Source organism: Canis lupus, chromosome 32 (assembly GCF_048164855.1).
Source record: "Canis lupus baileyi chromosome 32, mCanLup2.hap1, whole genome shotgun sequence".
Classification (NCBI taxonomy): domain Eukaryota; kingdom Metazoa; phylum Chordata; class Mammalia; order Carnivora; family Canidae; genus Canis; species Canis lupus.
Window position 1 is genome coordinate 6,431,468 of NC_132869.1, and position 18,177 is coordinate 6,449,644.

General features: G+C 35.0%; 1 protein-coding gene across 11 annotated transcripts in view; it reads right to left on the reverse strand.

Moving 5' to 3' along the window:
- Nucleotides 1-18,177, reverse strand: part of DPH6 (diphthamine biosynthesis 6) — a 195,339-nt gene that overhangs the window by 100,825 nt on the left and 76,337 nt on the right. For all 11 annotated transcript variants that reach the window (XR_012022425.1, XR_012022424.1, XR_012022427.1 and 8 more), the window contains one exon: nucleotides 2,216-2,289. Coding sequence is in view for 3 of the 11 variants with exons in the window: in XM_072808441.1 (XP_072664542.1) it covers nucleotides 2,216-2,289 (74 nt within the window). In the remaining 8 variants the exon portion in view is untranslated. The remainder of the gene's footprint in view (nucleotides 1-2,215; nucleotides 2,290-18,177) is intronic.

The window sequence follows — 18,177 nt, forward strand, 5'->3', positions numbered from 1 at the left end:
TGTGTCTCTCATGAATAAATGAATATAATCTTTAAAAAAATTTTTTACATTTATTTATTTACTCTATGTTCATTGTGGGGCTCGAACTTATGACTCTGAGATTGAGTCACATGCCCTTCCTACTGAGCCAGACAGGCGCCCCTAAAAATTCTGTGTTTTTGAGTGCCTTAAATTCATTGTAGAATTAGAGACAAAATAAAGGCAATAAAAAATAAAAGAAGTTTTCAAGTCAATTAATATGTAAGTTTTTGATTTGATAGTCCATATGTTTTTTATCAAGAATATAAAACTATTACAGAAATACAACCCTTATCTGATTTCCATTTATCCTTCTGAATAGCAAAATTACTTATTTCAAAGTCAAGTTGCGCTTGTAGAGTCCAAATTTTCTTTTTTGCTAATATAATTATGTATAAAGTCTCTATACAATATAGTTATTTATCCAAATAAACTAAAAATGAAAAGTAAATTCAGGTGATGTTTTGCCAAGTCAACATTAAATAATCAATATTATCATTAGACTTTATGGTTTTTTTTTTTGTTTTTTTTTTTTTTAGACTTTATGGTTTTTGAATAGATCAATGGAATTGATTATTTTTGGTAGTTGGAGATACAATGTTTTACCAGTGCTACATCCTTTGGAGGGTGAGAAAGATGAAGAGGGCAATGATATACAAAGTCCTTGAAAGTTGAATGGCTTTGTTATATAAATATTTTAATCACATGAATATTTTTGGCCAAGATCTGAATTCTAAGGGCCAAAGGAAAGATTCCTTAATAAGCTTTTTTCCTTTAAAATATCACATTTTTTAAATCTTATTTATTTTTTTAACATATTTTTTAAAATTGGAGTTCAATTTGCCAACGTACAGCATAACACCCAGTGCTCATCCCATCAAGTGCCCCTCCCCTCAGGGACCGTCACTCAGTCACCTCCACCCCCCGCCCACCTCCCTTTCCACCACCCCCCTTGTTCGTTTCCCAGAGTTAGGAGTCTCTCGTGTTCTGTCCCCCTTTCTAATATTTCCCACTCATTTTTTCTCCTTTCCCCTTTATTCCCTTTCACTATATTTTATATTCCCCAAATGAATGAGACATATAATGTTTGTCCTTCTCCGACTGACTTATTTCACTCAGCATAATACCCTCAAATTCCATCCATGTCGAAGCAAATGGTGGGTATTTGTCGTTTCTAATGGCTGAGTAATATTCCATTGTATACAGATACCACATCTTCTTTATCCATTCATCTTTGGAGGACACCGAGGCTCCTTCCACAGTTTGGCTATAGTGGACATTGCTGCTATAAACATTGGGGTGCAGGTATTCTGGTGTTTCACTGCATCTGTATCTTTGGGGTAAATCCCCAGCAGTGCAATTGCTGGGTCGTAGGGCAGATCTATTTTTAACTCTTTGAGGAACCTCCACACATTTTTCCAGAGTGGCTGCACTAGTTCACATTCCCACCAAAACTGCAGGAGGGTTCCCCCTTCTCCACATTCTCTCCAACATTTCTTGTTTCCTGCCTTGTTACTTTTCCCCATTCTCACTGGTGTGAGGTGGTATCTCATTGTGGTTTTGATTTGTATTTCCCTGATGGCAAATGATGCAGAACATTTTCTCATGTGCTTGTTGGCCATGTCTATGTCTTCCTCTGATTTCACTGCATTTCTGAAGTGTCTGGGTGATGCAGTAGGTTAAGTGCCTGACTCTTAATTTCAGCTCAGGTCTGATCTCAGGGTCGTGAGATCCTCCCCACGCTCAGTGAGGAGTCTGCTTAGGTTTCTCTCTCTCTCTCTGTCCCTCCTTTCCCCACCTACCCCCTTAAATAAATAAGTATATCTTAAAAAAAAATCACTGCACGCCTTTTATTAGCTCTTGATTTTCATTACAAACGATGATGAGTTAAAAGGGGTTGAAAAGGTATACTGATTCAAATAAGGAAACAGTGAACAAAAACAATACTTTTGACTTTAAAAATCTTTGTCTTAATTTTTTTATTATAAATAATTTATTTTTCCTTATGGCAAGTAAGTTAGAGTTTTCTCCATATGTGATATCAGGATAGAAAAAAGTAATAAAAGTACAACTTTTGTAACTTATGTAATATAAGTAGGTAGTTCCATGAGGTATGTAGAATACAATTGTATTTTTTATTTATTCACATTCTTAAACATGTAATTTAAAAATATAGGGCAAATTAATATTCTCTTACACATTTTCTACTCGAACACGCTGATAGTCAGAGAGTATAGCACCTACTGATATCCCTTCTACTTCTTCTTTTTCCTGAAAAATAAAAGAAAAAATATAACTTTAAAAATAAACCTGTGGCTACACATCATGCTCTGAAAATTACTAAAGAACTTTCCATCTTGAAAAATTTATGAAAATGAAGTCCACATTCAGAGAAAATAAATAGATTTAAATCATACTCTCAGCTATGGGGAAAATAATTATTTTACTTAAAATCCCAATAACTAGAAACTATTTTCCATGGAGAAGGCAAAGACTTAGATGGTACTTTCAAAATGTTTTCTCACTTAACATATTTTTAAAGACTCAATGATGTTCAGTTGAAATTTTTGAGAAATTTCTATTTAAGGACAATGTTTTCTCAGACTCAGTAACTTTACAAAAAATAAGCAATGGCATAAGTAGAAAAAGGGACACAATGATTTTTATCTGTATCTCAGAAAACGTAAGATTAACCTGGGAGCATCCAGGAAGCAGAGATGGTAGAGGCAAGACTGGAATAACAGTATAGCCCAGTGGATAAACATTCCACGATAAGAAGGAAGCAATGAATTATTACCAAAAGAGTTACAACTGAGATTAACCAGCAATGCATCCAGCAGGATCTCATAGCAAAGACGACTAGTCTGTGTTCTTTATTTATTTTTTTTTAATTTTTTTTAAAAATTTTTATTTATTTATGATAGTCACAGAGAGAGAGAGAGAGAGAGGCAGAGACATAGGCAGAGGGAGAAGCAGGCTCCATGCACCGGGAGCCCGATGTGGGATTCGATCCCGGGTCTCCAGGATCGCGCCCTGGGCCAAAGGCAGGCACCAAACCGCTGCGCCACCCAGGGATCCCTAGTCTGTGTTCTTTAATGAGGATATGTAAATTCAAATATGATCAAGTTTGCAAATGATACAAAGCTAGGATAGATTTTAAACATAAAGAAAAGAAGATCAATCTAGTACATGGATGGATATGGAGAACTTGGGGATTTGGAAGGACAGGTCTAAGATGAAATTTAATGTAAAAAAGTGTAAGAACAATAGACAATACAGGTATACACTAGGGAACTGTTATCTAGAAAACAGATACAAAGAAAGTGACCGGGGGGTAATTACTTATAACAAACCAAATAGAAATTCTCTGAATAGGCATAAAAGAAAAATCCATCTTTATATGGAGTATAGAAGAAACTACTTAAGAGAGATGATTTCATTATTAATACTCTTTCCATACTTGGAAATCTACAAAGAAAAGAAAAAAAGAAAAGAAAAGAAAAAAAAAAGAAAAAGAAAAGCAACAGTGTCTCACATAAAAACATATGTAATATTTCAAGACATACTGAAATACTCGAGTGTGTCCTAATAGGATGCCATAATAAATAAACAAAATGCACAAGAGGAATCTCTCATGTCTTTGGAGATAAAGCCAATTTAAAGTTTCCTCTCCAAAATGATAAAGAAATATATGCTCAAACAGCCCCAAAATAAAAGGATTCTATTAGATAAGGATAACAGGAAAAAAGCTATTTCCTTTACTTCCCTAGTTTAGCAATTCTGTGAGAGCATTTGCTTATAACCTTTCTCTTCACTTCCTAGTCATTTTTTTTTTCATAATAGTCATGGTATTCATTAGAAAAGGTCAAGGCATAGTGTTCCTGAATAAATGCAAATATGGCACAGATCAGAGTAGTGAACAGTGTCATCAAAAGATAAAAATCAGTTCCATTCCTACACTATACAGTTGTTTGTAAGTTCTGCCATAAGGAAATGTCAAGTTCTGAATATTAGATATGCATGTATTTCTCTGAGCTGGGACATCCACCTTCTTCTGCCCTCAGCCATTGGTATTCCTGGTTCTTGGGCCTTGGAAATTGCTCTGAAATTTGTATCATTGGCTTCCCTGGTTCTTAGGCTTTTGGGTTTGGACTGGAACCATACCATCAGCTTTCTGGGGCCCCCAGCTTGCAAATGGCAGATCACAGGACTTCTCAGCCTCCATCATCAGATGATAATCTCTCATAATAAATGTCTTTCTGTGTATCTTTATATATCCTTAGTTCGCTGTTTCTCTAGAGAACCATGACTAATATATAACCTTTAACATTCAACTCTACAGTCCAGTTACAATAAACTTTTCCAACATAGTAAGTCCTGAATAAGACTTCTGTTGACTCCTTAACCGTTTAGAACATACTACTAACTGAAGAAAGGCAAATTAGACCTTTAAAAGATAAAGATCTAACAGAGTCAATCTACTCCATAAAAAAACATAAAGCTATAAGCTCAGGCCCTAACCCATAACCTACATCTCTTGGGGGGAAAAGTTACTAAATTAACAACAGCAACAAAATAACAGCAGTGGAAGTATCAACTAAGAAACAAAGAAAAAGTGACCACTAGAATCAAAGATAAACTGAGGCTGCATGAAGACAGAGTCAAATAAATCACCTTGTGCCATAATGGAAATAAAAAATGAATGTGTTGGAGAAAATAGTTAACACAGAATCTGGGATCCAGGAATCTGGCCACATTCAAACCACCTTCCTATGATACAATTCTACGACCACTGTGCAACGTTTAGACTCTAATTTAGGCTGCCTCTTGCTTTCAGATCAAGAAAGATTATGCTAACCCATCAGAACAAGCATTCTCATCCTTTTAACACAAATGCTCTACATTATAATGAATTGACATTCTGGCTTACACAGTCTTAAACCAATTTGATTTATATTAATCTGTACTAGAGAGACTAATAACTTCTTGGTACATTGTCAAAATCAGGTCTCTAGACTAGAGAACTATACCACAGTTGTTCACCAAAAGTAGTATCACCAAGCTTAACCAGTCATGTAATCCTCTCCAAGAATAAGGCTAATTGTCATTGTTTTTTATTCATTTAAGTAACAAAATAAGGGACTTGATATATAAGGGATGGTCAGCAGTATGGAGTAGTAGCTGCAGTTGAAAGCATGCATCAAGAAGTAAAAGGAAAAAAGGTCTAGAAAACGCAGTTTGGATCAGATTGTTCAGAAATGTGGCCTGCAATGAGAAGGCAATGAAGAGTCCTTCTCTGTACAAATTTTTAAAAATAATTCTATTAAGGCACAATTTACATACAATAAACTGTATCCATTTAAAGTCCACAATTCATTGAGTTTTAACAAATGTACATTCCAGTGAAACTACCACCCCAATCAAGACACAAATCCGGGGATCCCTGGGTGGCTCAGAGGTTTAGCACCTGCCTTTGGCCCGGGGCGCGATCCTGGAGTCCCGGGATCGAGGCCCACGTCGGGCTCCCAGCATGGAGCCTGTTTCTCCCTCTGCCTGTGTCTCTGCCTCTCTCTCTCTCTCTCTATCATAAATAAAAAAAAAAAAAAAAAAAATCTTAAAAAAAAAGACACAAATCATTTTTATTATACCCAAATGATATCTTGTGCCTCTGCAGCCCAACCCTCCTCCCTTCACTCCTGGCTTCAGGACTAACCTGCTTTATGTCATTATGCATTAGGTTGCATTTTCTCAAATGTTATATATACATACTATGATACAATTTATATCCTTTAGTTTCTACCCTCTTTCACACAGTATGATTTTGAGATTAATCCACGTTGTGTGTATCCATAGCTCATTCCTTTGTATTCCATTTTAATCCATTGTATGGATATACAACATCTGTTTATCCATTCTCTTGTTGATGAATATTTGGGTTGCTTCTAGTTTGGGGGTTCTTGTGAATAAAGCTACCATGAATTTTTCTATAGGTCTTTGTGAGAACATATATATGTTCGTTTCCCTTGGATTGTGTAAAGGATTTTAAGAAGTAAGATATGATCTTTACAAGTAGAAAGACAAGACTGGTAACAGTGTTAAGGGTAAACTAGAGAGTAGATAAAGAGAAAAAGCTTAATCTGAAGAACTGAAGGATTCTGAACTGAAGGATGGAGATAAGAAGCTAAATTCCACAAACAATTTAAAGACAAAATTAATAAAACTTGGGAACCATCAGCACAAAGATAAGCAACATACATAAATGGTGGGACCAATGATTCTTGTTTAAGTGACTATCAGCTAAGAACTACATGTCTTAAAACAAAATACTGAGTTTACTTAGCTTTGTGTATGTTTCTTCAGTTTGCTAGGTATTCAAAGTAGAAAAGACTATTAGGCATATTGAATTCTCTGGTGCTCAAGAGAGTACAGAGAAAGATGTGGGTATTATAAGCTAATATAAGAGAACTTAAAGCTGCAGGAGGAAACAAATCTAAGAAGCAGGACATAGAGCAAAAAGGGAGCTAAGTGTAAGGCCGTGAGGATACTGCAAAATGTAAGGACAGGAAGAATAAAGGGTCTTCAGTGAAGACACTGGAAAAGATAATAAGAGACACAGTGAGGATAGAGTAATGGTGTATGCACAAATACAAACTAACTCTATCTAGGAAAAGGAAAGATAAAATAATATCACCAAGTGCCTTGTATATACTAAAATCTGTGCAATGAAATCTGTATATCTTACCTTGGTTATTCCTGATAGCAATCAAAAATACTATTAAACTTATTTCATATATGAAAAAATAAGATTACTCCATTCCAATTGATATAGCTGATTAATAGAATAAGAAGCCTTTACATTGGTGCCTGTCTGCCAACCACTGTGCTCTTACTTATATACATACACAGTGTTACATGCTGTAGAAAGTTCAATAGAACCACTGTATTTTATAATTAAGAAGTTAGTTATGATCACTGTGGGGAAAACTGTAGTCCTGTTTGATAAAAGAATGAAATAGTTGACATACCATTGCCAAATTCTTCAAAAAATGAATTTCAGATCCTCAGTAAAATAAATGATCAATCATGAGTATCTATTGCTAAATTCAACACAATTCATAGAATTTTGAGATCAAACACAGATTAAATTACATTCCTGTCATCAAGATAACCAAAGGCACAGAAAATGACAATAAAAAATAATGTCAATAATAGGTAAATTAGAGACAAAGACTGGACCCTAAATAGCCAGGCAGATTGCTGAGTCACAGGATTTCTCAGACATAAGTGGACACTACTCAGCTTAGAATATTATCACTATCAATGATAGATTTGTTACTTCAACTCAGAAAATAGTGAAGTCAGCAATGACATCACTGAGTATTAGAAACAGCAGCACATAATACCATTAAGAATTTATATTAGTTACTGCTTTCAACAATGCTCCAAGGTAGACTATCATCATCTTTGTTTTGTAAATAAAAAATGCTAAAAGATGTTACCAAAGTCAGCTATAACCAGATTAGCTAAGTGCACATCACAGAGCCATCTGTTACCTATATCACCCTTTTCCCCAATCACTGTCAATATGAGACATGAGCAAGACTGCTGAGAAGTGAGTCTAGGCAATATGGCCAGTAGTAACAAAAGATAGGACATTTGCAAAAGCTAACACATATTCACAAACTGGTACAAACACAGTGTCATTTCTACCAGCACATACATAAGAAAGAACACAGGTGTGGTTAGCAGACAGGCCTCAACAACAACAACAACAACAACAAAATTAGCAATGTAGAAGACATATCAAAGATAGAAATTTCTATCATTCTGAGTAGTCAGCAAATTGTTAAATATCATTTTTTAAGTAGAGAATCCTCCCCACCAATTTTCACTGTCAACCTGATCATCTACCACATTCCTATACTCATTTAGATCTTCTGTGTACATTCTGTTCTGTTCCACTGATTTGACTATTTCTGGGTCAGCCCCACATTGTTTTAATTATAGCATCTTCAGAATATGTCTGAATACCTGTTAGTGCACATCTAATCCTTATCTTTTTAAATTGGGAGATATTAGTGAACTTCTTAGGTTTTTCTACAATTATATATTACAAATCTGCACTGCATTCTTTTTTTTAAAATTTTTTAAGATTATTTATTTATTCATAGAGATGCAGAGAGAGAGAGAAAGAGAGAGAGAGAGAGAGGCAGAGACACAGGCAGAGGGAGAAGCAGGCTCCATGCAGGGAGCCCGACATGGGACTCGATCCAGAGTCTCCAGGATCACGCCCTGGGCCACAGGTGGCGCTAAACCGCTGCGCCACAGGGGCTGCCCTCTGCACTGCATTCTTAAGGCAGAGGATTGTGGTTTGACCTTCAGCATTTCTTTCCTTTTGAAATAAACTATGTTGTACTTTTAATTAAGCATAGCCCTCCTATACATAGGTGATTTTTTTCCCCCTGCTCTGGGGAAACCATTTTAAATATTTAGAAAAGAAGGAAATAAAAGACTAAAAGATCTAAGGATCAACAACTCTATCAACCTATCAGCATCTGTACCTATTGATTCTGCCTCCTATAAAAATGGTCTCCAAAGCCCTAAGTGCTTCCAAGCATCCCTCTGCATGAGATCCCAATTCATCCAGATAGCTCAAGGACTAAACTTTTATTCCCTACCACCCCCCGCACAATCAATTTTTACTCCTGGTTCATGTTCATCATTATATAATATGCGGTGATAGCTGCCAAAAACTCAGGTCTTCTTCCAGGTATCATTATTTCTTGCTATTAAAGTAAAACTCTCAAAAGACCTTATATATTTTTCTCCATTTCCTCACTGTCTATTCTCTTTTAAACCCACTCCAGGCAACCTTGAGTTCCCATCAGTCTCTTAAAACCTCTCTTATCATGTCAGTCAGTGACCACTAGGTTTGCCAAATTCAGTAGTCAATTCTCTGCCATTGCCTTATTTGAATTCTTCCTACTTTAATGGCTATTTCTTATTCTCCCTTACTGGCTCCTTGTCCTCTTCATTATCTCTAAAAATTAAAGTGCCCAGAGTTCAGTCCTTGGCTCTCTTCTCTTCTCTAGCTATATGCATTCCCCAGTGATTTCATCTGGTTGGATGGTTCTAAATACAATCTGTAAGTTAATAACTCCTGCCTCTCCTCTGAGATCCAGAATCCAAATGTCTACTCCAAAGTCTATTTGGGTGTCTACTAAGAATCTCAAACTTGAACAGATTCAAAACAAAACTCTTGATTCAGGCACATACACGCATCACACCCAAAGGTCATTCCATATGGCTCCTCATCTTAGGAAATGACATTGCCCAAATATTATTGCTCAGGCCAAGAATCTTAGTCATTCACGATTTCTCCTTCCCTTATGACCTATATCCAATCAAGCAATAGTTCCATTAGCTCCATCTTCCAAAAATATCCCAAATCTAACCAGTTTTCATCTCCTCTACCATTACCACTAGTCCTAACCACCATCACTTTCAACTGGACTACTGCAATAGTTTTCTAACTGGTTTCCCTAAGTCCACACTTCACTATAATCTATCTCCACAGAGTAACCAGTGATCTTTCAAAATATAAATCACAGCATGTAGCTCCTTGATTGAAAATTCTCTAATAGCTTCCCATTCTACTTAAGAGTAATATACGAGGGCCTTGTGAGCAATATACAAAGTTCTAAATGACCTGGACCCTTCCAACTTCTCTGACATCATCACCTACGACTATCCTCTCAACTCATTCCAGTGATCCACACTAGACTTGCTGTTGCTCATTTAAGCTTGTTTACATCTCAGAATCTCCTTCCGTATGCCTATGACACATTTCCTATAGATATTTACATGACTTGTTCCCTCACATTTTTAGGGTCTTGCTCAAATATCTCAGAGAGGCCTCTGACTTCTTTCTAAAATATTCCTACTACCCCCTCACTACCCTCTCCTACTCCTGTCACTATTTCCTTGCCCTAGCTTTATTTTCTTCATAGCATTACCTGAAATTATATCATATATTTACTTATTTAATTTTTAAATGTATGTCTTCACCTATGTGGGCAGGTATTTAGTCCTGTGTTTCCGTACATCCTCAGCTCTAGAAAAGTACCTGGGACAACACTAAATATTCAATTAATATTCATAATTGAATGAGATTGATTAAATAAAATTATGGTACTTCTATACTTTAACAATTATCCAAAAACAAAACTAAGGCAATTATTTTGTAACATACGTGACAAAGGGTTATTAATATCTGTCTTTCAAATTAATAAAGAATAGGTTAACACCCAACAATAAATATTAGAAAAGATATTAGGTATTTTTAAGAGAATAAATACAAATGACTAATTTCAACTTTCAAAAGAATGAAGAAAATACAAGCTAGAATTACTTTCTGTTAAAGAAATATATACATGTGGGATTAATTGATTAGAATTTGATTAACACTCAAAGATGATTAGGATATGTAGAGTTGCATAAGCTAATGCACTGCAGATGAAGTTGTTACTCATGCATCTTTTTTGAAAACCAATTTTGCAATATGTATTGAGAAGTCTTATTATGTTTATTCTCTTACACCTAGCAATTTCACACTTTACTTCCAGAAATTTAGTCTATAAAAATAACTGTAACTGTGCACAAAGTTTATATATAAAGGTTTTCATCTTATTACATTCTTCATGTTTTTGGAACAAAAATTTGAAAATCCTAAAATCTCAAATAATAGGATAGTTGAATAAACCATGGTATATTTAGAAGAGAGAAAACAAAGCAGTCATTAAAAATATTTTCAAAAGATATGTAATATAAGGAACTATTTATGTCATAAGATTCAGTGAAAAAAATTTCCACAGGTTGTGTATTAAAATACATGGGATTTTGGAAATATCCATAGGCAAGAAATGAGGACCAGAAAGAGACCATTTAGATTTATAACTTTATATTTATAACTTTATTCTTTCTCAAATATTTTTATACCATATGTATTACTTTTTCAATCAGGGAAAATATTATTAAAAACACACCTATGCATATGCGTATTCATCTTTTATCCCATGTGTAAATAAACTGGCAGGCAAAATTACTCATGTATTTATTAAACAGCAATAAGTAAAACCCTACTGTGTGACCAATCCTATATGAGGAAGGGGAAAACACATTTGAAAACAGTACAGTTGGGGATCCCTGGGTGGCGCAGCGGTTTGGCGCCCGCCTTTGGCCCAGGGCGCGATCCTGGAGACCCGGGATTGAATTCCACGTCAGGCTCCCGGTGCATGGAACCTGCTTCTCCCTCTGCCTATGTCTCTGCCTCTCTCTCTCTCTCACTGTGTGCCTATCATAAATAAATAAATAAATAAATAAATAAATAAATAAATAAATAAATAAATAAATAAATAAATAAAAGAAAAGAAAACAGCACAGTTGGAACCTTTAGAAATTAAAATCCCATAAGGGATGCAGGAGAATGGACATTTTAAAGAAAATAAGTGACATAAGTCTATACAACATAAAATAAATTATAAAAGAAGAAATTCTTGCCTGGGAGGAATGACATTAGGAAATATATTTTTAAAAATTCAGTCAGACATATCAATTTTCTGCCTTTCTTGACTATAAGAAAACTGATATCTGCTCCTACTATCTTCCTGTATCTTCTTTAGTATACTTAGTACCTTAGTACTAAGTACTTGTATTTTTTTTATTTTTTTAAAGATTTTATTTATCTATTCATGAGACACACAGAGAGAAAGAGAGGCAGAGACACAGGCAGAGGGAGAAGCAGGTTACACGCAGGGAGCCCGACCTGGGACTCGATCCCGGGTCTCCAGGATCACACCCTGGGCTGATGGCGGCGCTAAACCGCTGAGCCACCCGGGCTGCCCAAGTACTTATACTTTAGTATAAAATCCACCAAATATTTTTCTTCAAAGAAATAAGTCTGACTCTAAAAAAGAAATATATATAAAACTTATCTGCTAACAAACTGACACAATCTTAATTGCGTATCTCCATTTGGTATTTGATTATATGGTTGAATCTCCTATAATTAATGAGGGCCTAATATGGCCTCACATGCCATTAGTCTTACTCTCATCGCCAAAAGAAGTATGAACATAGACCTGCCCATAGTCCTAAAGTCTTATTAATGCCTACTCTTAATATTGGTACCCTACAGTATCAGGAACACAGATACTCAAGGATGGAAAGGGACTTCTACTCTGAAGTGTATCTGCTCTGGTTTTCTCAATGAGATGCGAAGCTCTTCCCTATCACAGCTAAAAGGCACCCAATACAGAGGTTGGGATGGTGAAGGCATTCAGCCATCTGGCAATAGTGATAATGACAAGTTTATAAGGAGGGTTTTCAAGGTAGAAATCCAGACCTAAATTAGATTTGTTTACTCAATATTCACTCGTCCCCAGATGAAGAAGTTGGTTCACAAAGCCAAGATAAATTGAAAACAAACTGTCCTTTTTTTTTAAACAAATGAAAACTAGACCTACTTATTCTAAAGATAAGAAGATATGCAGCTTGCATTTATTGGAGAAATTATTTTCTTTGAAAAATGCCTCAGTTACCAGTATTATGCTGTTAATGAGTTCCTGCCTGTTGAGAAAAAAATGATCTGCTGAATTTAAAGTGTTTTTCATCTGAAAAGCATTCTAACATTTTTAATATGAACCATTCATTAGAGAAGCACACTTGCAGTAGAGCTCTGAGTGGTGATATTTGGACTTCTGGCAACATGACATTATTAAATAAGAAACATTTGTGAATGCCAATGATGTTCTAGGGCCTGGATAACTAAACAAGAAATTTATATGGCCAGTAAAGCACTAGATGAAAGCTTTTCCTTAAACTTCTAATTCTTTACTTGAGTTGAATTACATAAGTCTAAGTTAAAAAAAAAACTAGAGAAATTAATACTATTTTATATGAAATAATTCTGAAAGTGACACTGAGAATTTTCAATTGGTAATGATTTCAAATGATATAAATTCCAGCTAAAACTTCTGTTTGACTTGTTAAAAAGGCTTTTTTCTTAGCATCATCAATATAAGACACTTCTGAAGTGGAAAATGATCACCATCTGGAGTTCTTCCATTAAACAGTGAGCTCATGACAGAGTATTAGGTCACTAATTTGGAGGATTATTGTCTCCCTTTGTGAGCTTTCTCAATTAAATAGGGAAAAAAGTTGTTAAGGCTGAAAATTAAATGACAAAGAAATTGCAGAAAATCATAATCATTTGTTGTTTATTTCCATTTAAAGCTAGTATATTAATTTACTTTTAAGTCTCCATCTTAGTTGCCACAGTATTACTCTCCCAGTTTTGAATAAATTAGCTGTTTGCTACACAGTGAGTCCCAACCTCAATGCAGAAACTAAGAGTTTATTATTCATCCTAGAACAAATTCAATCTAAATATGAAGCTGAACAGAAGCCTAGAACTATAGTTTCTTTTCCCATTGAGCTTCCCAAGAATACTCTTCTTGCTAAAAAGATAAGGTGACTTCTGTGAAACTCTTTAACAACAACAAAATAAATAAACAAAGGATTACATTGTTAATACTTACTGGGAGAATAAAACAAACATCAAAAAGTGTTCAATTCTAAGCAAATCAGTTTGGCAGAGTGTTTAATCTGTTTAGAAACTGCTTTCTATATTCATTTTATAAGCTCCTAAAAAAACTTCCTTTGATTTGAGATAACTTTTAGAATGCAACTCAGATGAGGATTATTATATTTATATGATTTAAAAATTATTCCAGCTTTATTGAGTTCTAATTGGCAAGTAGAATTGTAAGCTATTCAAAATGTGCAACATGGTGATTTGATATACACATACATTTTGCAAGAATTTAGAATTTTTACTATCAAGTTAATGAACGGATCCATCACCTCAAGTATTTTCTTTTTTCTTTTGGTGAGAACATTCAAATTCTACCCTCAAAGCAAATTTCAGTGATACAATTCAGTATTAACAACAATAGTCATGTTACACACTAGATCCTCAGAACATTACTCATTTTACTACTGAAAGTTTACACCTTTTTACCAACCTCTCCCTATTTCTCACATTCCCCAACCCTTCCCACTCTAGGAGTTCAACTTTTTAAAATTTATCTATTTATTTATTTATTTATTTATTTATTTATTTTAGCTCTACATATAAATGACACCATGTGGTATTGGTCTTTCTCTGTCTGGTTTATTTCACTTAATATAATGCCTTTTCAGTTCATCAATGTTGTTACAAATGGCAAGATTTCCTCTTTCTCTTAAGACTGAATAATATTCCATCCTGTATGTATATACTGTATTTTCTTTATTCAGTCATCTGTCAATGGACACTTAGGCTGTTTCCAGCAACAGTGGCTTTATCCGTTTACATTCCCATCAAAAGTGCACAAGGGTTCCCTTTTCTCCATATCCTTGTCAGCATCTGTTATTTCTTGTCTTTTTGATAATAGGTATCCTAAGTGATATCTTACTCTGGTTTTGATTTGCATTTCCCTGATAAGTAGCAATTTTGAGTACCTCTTCATATACCTGTTGGCTATTTGTATGTCTCCTTTGGAAAAATGTCTATCCAGGTTCTCTGCTCATTTTTTAATCAGGTTGTTTTTTTGTTTTGTTTTGTTTTGGTTTTTTTTGCTATTGAATTTTGTGAGTTCCTTGTATATTTTGGGTATTAACTCCCTTACCAATATATATGGTTTGCAAATATTTTCCTCCCATTTCATATGATGCCTTTTTGTCAATTTCTAAGGCTGTATGGAAACATTTTAGTTTGATATAGTCCCATTTGTTTACTTTTGCTTTTGTTGCCTGCACTTTTGGTGTCAAATTCAAAAAGTCATTGCCAAGACCAATATCAAGAAGTTTACCTCCATGTGTTCTTCTAGGAAATTTATAGTCAGATCTTACATTCAGGTCTTTAGCCCATTTTGAGTCAACTTTTATTTATGGCATGAGATAGTGGTCCGGTCTCATTCTTTTGCATGTAGCTAACTAGTTTTCCCAACACCATTTATAGAAGTCACTATGTTTTTCTCCATTGTATATTCTTGGCTCCTTTGTCAAAATTAATTAACTGTATATGTATGAGTTTGTTTTGGGACTCTCTATTCTCTTCTATGATCTATGTGTCTGTTTTTATGGCAACACCATACTGTTTTGATTACTATTGCTTTGTAATATAGTTTGAGATCAAGAAATGTGATGCCTCCAGCTTTGTTCTTTCTCTTCATTGCTTTGGCTATTTGAGGTTGTTTGTGGCTCCATGCAAATGATAGGTTTTTTTTTTTCTGTATCTGTGAAAAATGTCATTAGAATTTTGATAGGATGCACTGAATCTGTAAACCACTTTGGGTTATATGAACATTTTAACAACATTAATTCTTCCAATTGATAAGCATGGAACATTAAAAGACATTAACAGCACTATACAATTAGGCTTATATTTTTAAAAGATTATGTGGGAGTATCAATCAGAAAAGTATAAAGTTAGAAGTAGAACATCTGCATGGGATATCCTAAAGAAATCCAAATAAAAATATGATAAAGGACTAAACTAAAGTAGTGGTGATGATAACAAGGAATGGCAGCTTTATGACATATAAAAAGACCAATGGATTTTAGTGGCATGTGGCTGAGAAAGGAATCCAGAATGCTCTTAAGTTTTTGGTTTGGTCACTTGATGGAGAGCAATGGCTTTGATTCTGTAAGAAATACACATATTTGGGGAGGAATATTAAGAATACTATTGTAGACATTGAGTCTTATGTGCCTATAGTCATTCAGTGAGAAATGAGTATAGACAGTTGGGTATGGAGCTCAGAAAACAGGTATAATTGGGTGATATAAATGCGTACATCAATGGTAGCTAAAGCCAAGAGAAGAAATCAAAAAATCAAATAGCAAGGAAGTGTAGACTGAAAGAAAATGAAGAATGAAGCTCTGAGGAACCATAACAAGTGGGCAGAGAAAGAAGGGTGTTGAAAGAAAACTAAGGACAGAGAGATTGGAAACTAGGAGGGAGAGATATCACAGAAACCAAGATCGAAAAGTTGTTTTTTCTTTTTTAAAGATTTTATTTATTCATGAGAGACACACACACACACACACAGAGAGAGAGAGAGAGAGAGGCAGAGATACAGGCAGAGAGAGAAGCAGGCTCTATGCAGGGAGCCCGACATGGGACTTGATCCCAGGACTCCAGGATCCCACCCTGGGCTGAAGGCAGGCGCTAAACTGCTGAGCCACCCAGGGATCCCCAAAAAGGGTTTTGAAAGAAGGAAAGCCCACAGTGCTGAGTATCAAAAAAAAAGTCAAGATAAATTTTAATAATCTGGTGCTAATGGAAATCAAACTGAAGCAGGATAAGAGAATGGGTAATGGGAAAGAAAATAAATAAAAGTAAATATTCCAAAAGACCTTGTTAAAAAGACATGGTACAACTGCTAGAAAAATGCAGAATCAGAGGGGAATGTATTATGTTTAGTACCAAAAATTTACAAAACATATTGCTGGCACCACTATGGAAAGAATCTGGTATGCCATTTCCCAGTTCAGTCCTACTTTTACTAACATACAGAAACACTATCCAGTTCAAGAATGACATGGTCATGAGATGTATCTAGCTTTATAATCTCTTAAAGCATGGGTGTCCTTCAAAAAGCAAAACCAAACAAAAGAACACCCCTTACTTTTACCTCAATTGTAAAAAATAATTATGCTCTCAGAAGGAAAGCTTTAAGTTTATATCTTTCCTTTAAAAATGTCCAAAATTAAATTTACCATAATTACTACAGAAAACGGACTTATAGTGAAAAGAATACATGATATTAAATGTAACCAAGGAAGCCAATAAAGTGAATTATTAAAAAACAAAACAAAACAAAAACACAGGAAAAGGGAAGGCCTGAGTTAGAATGCTCAGTTTCATAGCATACTCAAAATCTTGTACAAATCTCTGATAAGTATAGTTTCTTCATGAAATACAAATGATAATATCTAGTTCATAGGGTTCTGTGAGGCAACTAGAACATAGAAGACAGTTCTCAAATATTCATAAAAAGCAATACAAATATTGCTTAAAAATTAACCCCCTTTTACTTCCTCATTTCTCTATTTTTGTCACTTACTTCTCCTACCCTCAAAACAGACAAGTAATTTTAGACTCTTCACTCTCTGTGGGTACTTGCTTGGAGCTAGACAGTCATTGAGTTACAAAGACTCCCCATATCTAGTCACTACGTAGAGCATATTAGGCATTTCACTATGGTACTCCCAGTTCAGATCCTCTCAGCTCTCCCTGAAACAACATTGATAGGTCCTCCACTGCTCTCTCCACCTCTAATTTCTTCTCCTGCCAACTGATCCAACTAACAGATTTACCTTCCTCAAATCAACCCCTTTGTATTCTCCATCTGCCAAATAAATTTCTCTCTCTAATCTACATTTATTTTTATAAACCTTTATATAACCATCTACTATTCAGGCTGAATATGCTAATTTCCATCTCCCAACCTTTGTTCTTACTCGACTTTCCATTTGCATTATTTTTCCCACTGGCCCCAATCTCCACCAAGTGCAATCTTACTCATTCTTTAAAACCCATGAAGCCACATCTGATTCCTCTGAACAGAAGTGACCCACCATCCTTTAAACCCTTTATAGCTCTTACTCTGTACACTTCTTGAAGCCCTTTACATAAGTTATTTTATATGTATGGATTTTTAGGTTCTTTTAGCAACCACACAGCACTCAACATAGTGTCTTACATTCAGTTATCAAAAAGTGTGTGAAAATAATTCAGTCCTTTCAAGGGATCCTACAGTTATTAATAAATGTAAAGAATAGCTATTTTATTAATTATTTAGCAATATTAAAATTACACAAGATTAGGACTTCAATGACTCTATCAGTCAAAGCCCAACTAGAAAAAAAACAAAACAAAACAAAACCACCCTTAAGAATAAAGAAAAGTACAGGGAATTGATTACACATGTGGCAGGACTGAAAAGGCAAAGAGAATATCGCGAGGTAACCCAGGACCAGCGGTAACAGAAAGCAGTTACTATCCCGAAGCTGAAGGGACAAAGGACTTCTCTAGACCCCAGGAACTAAGGA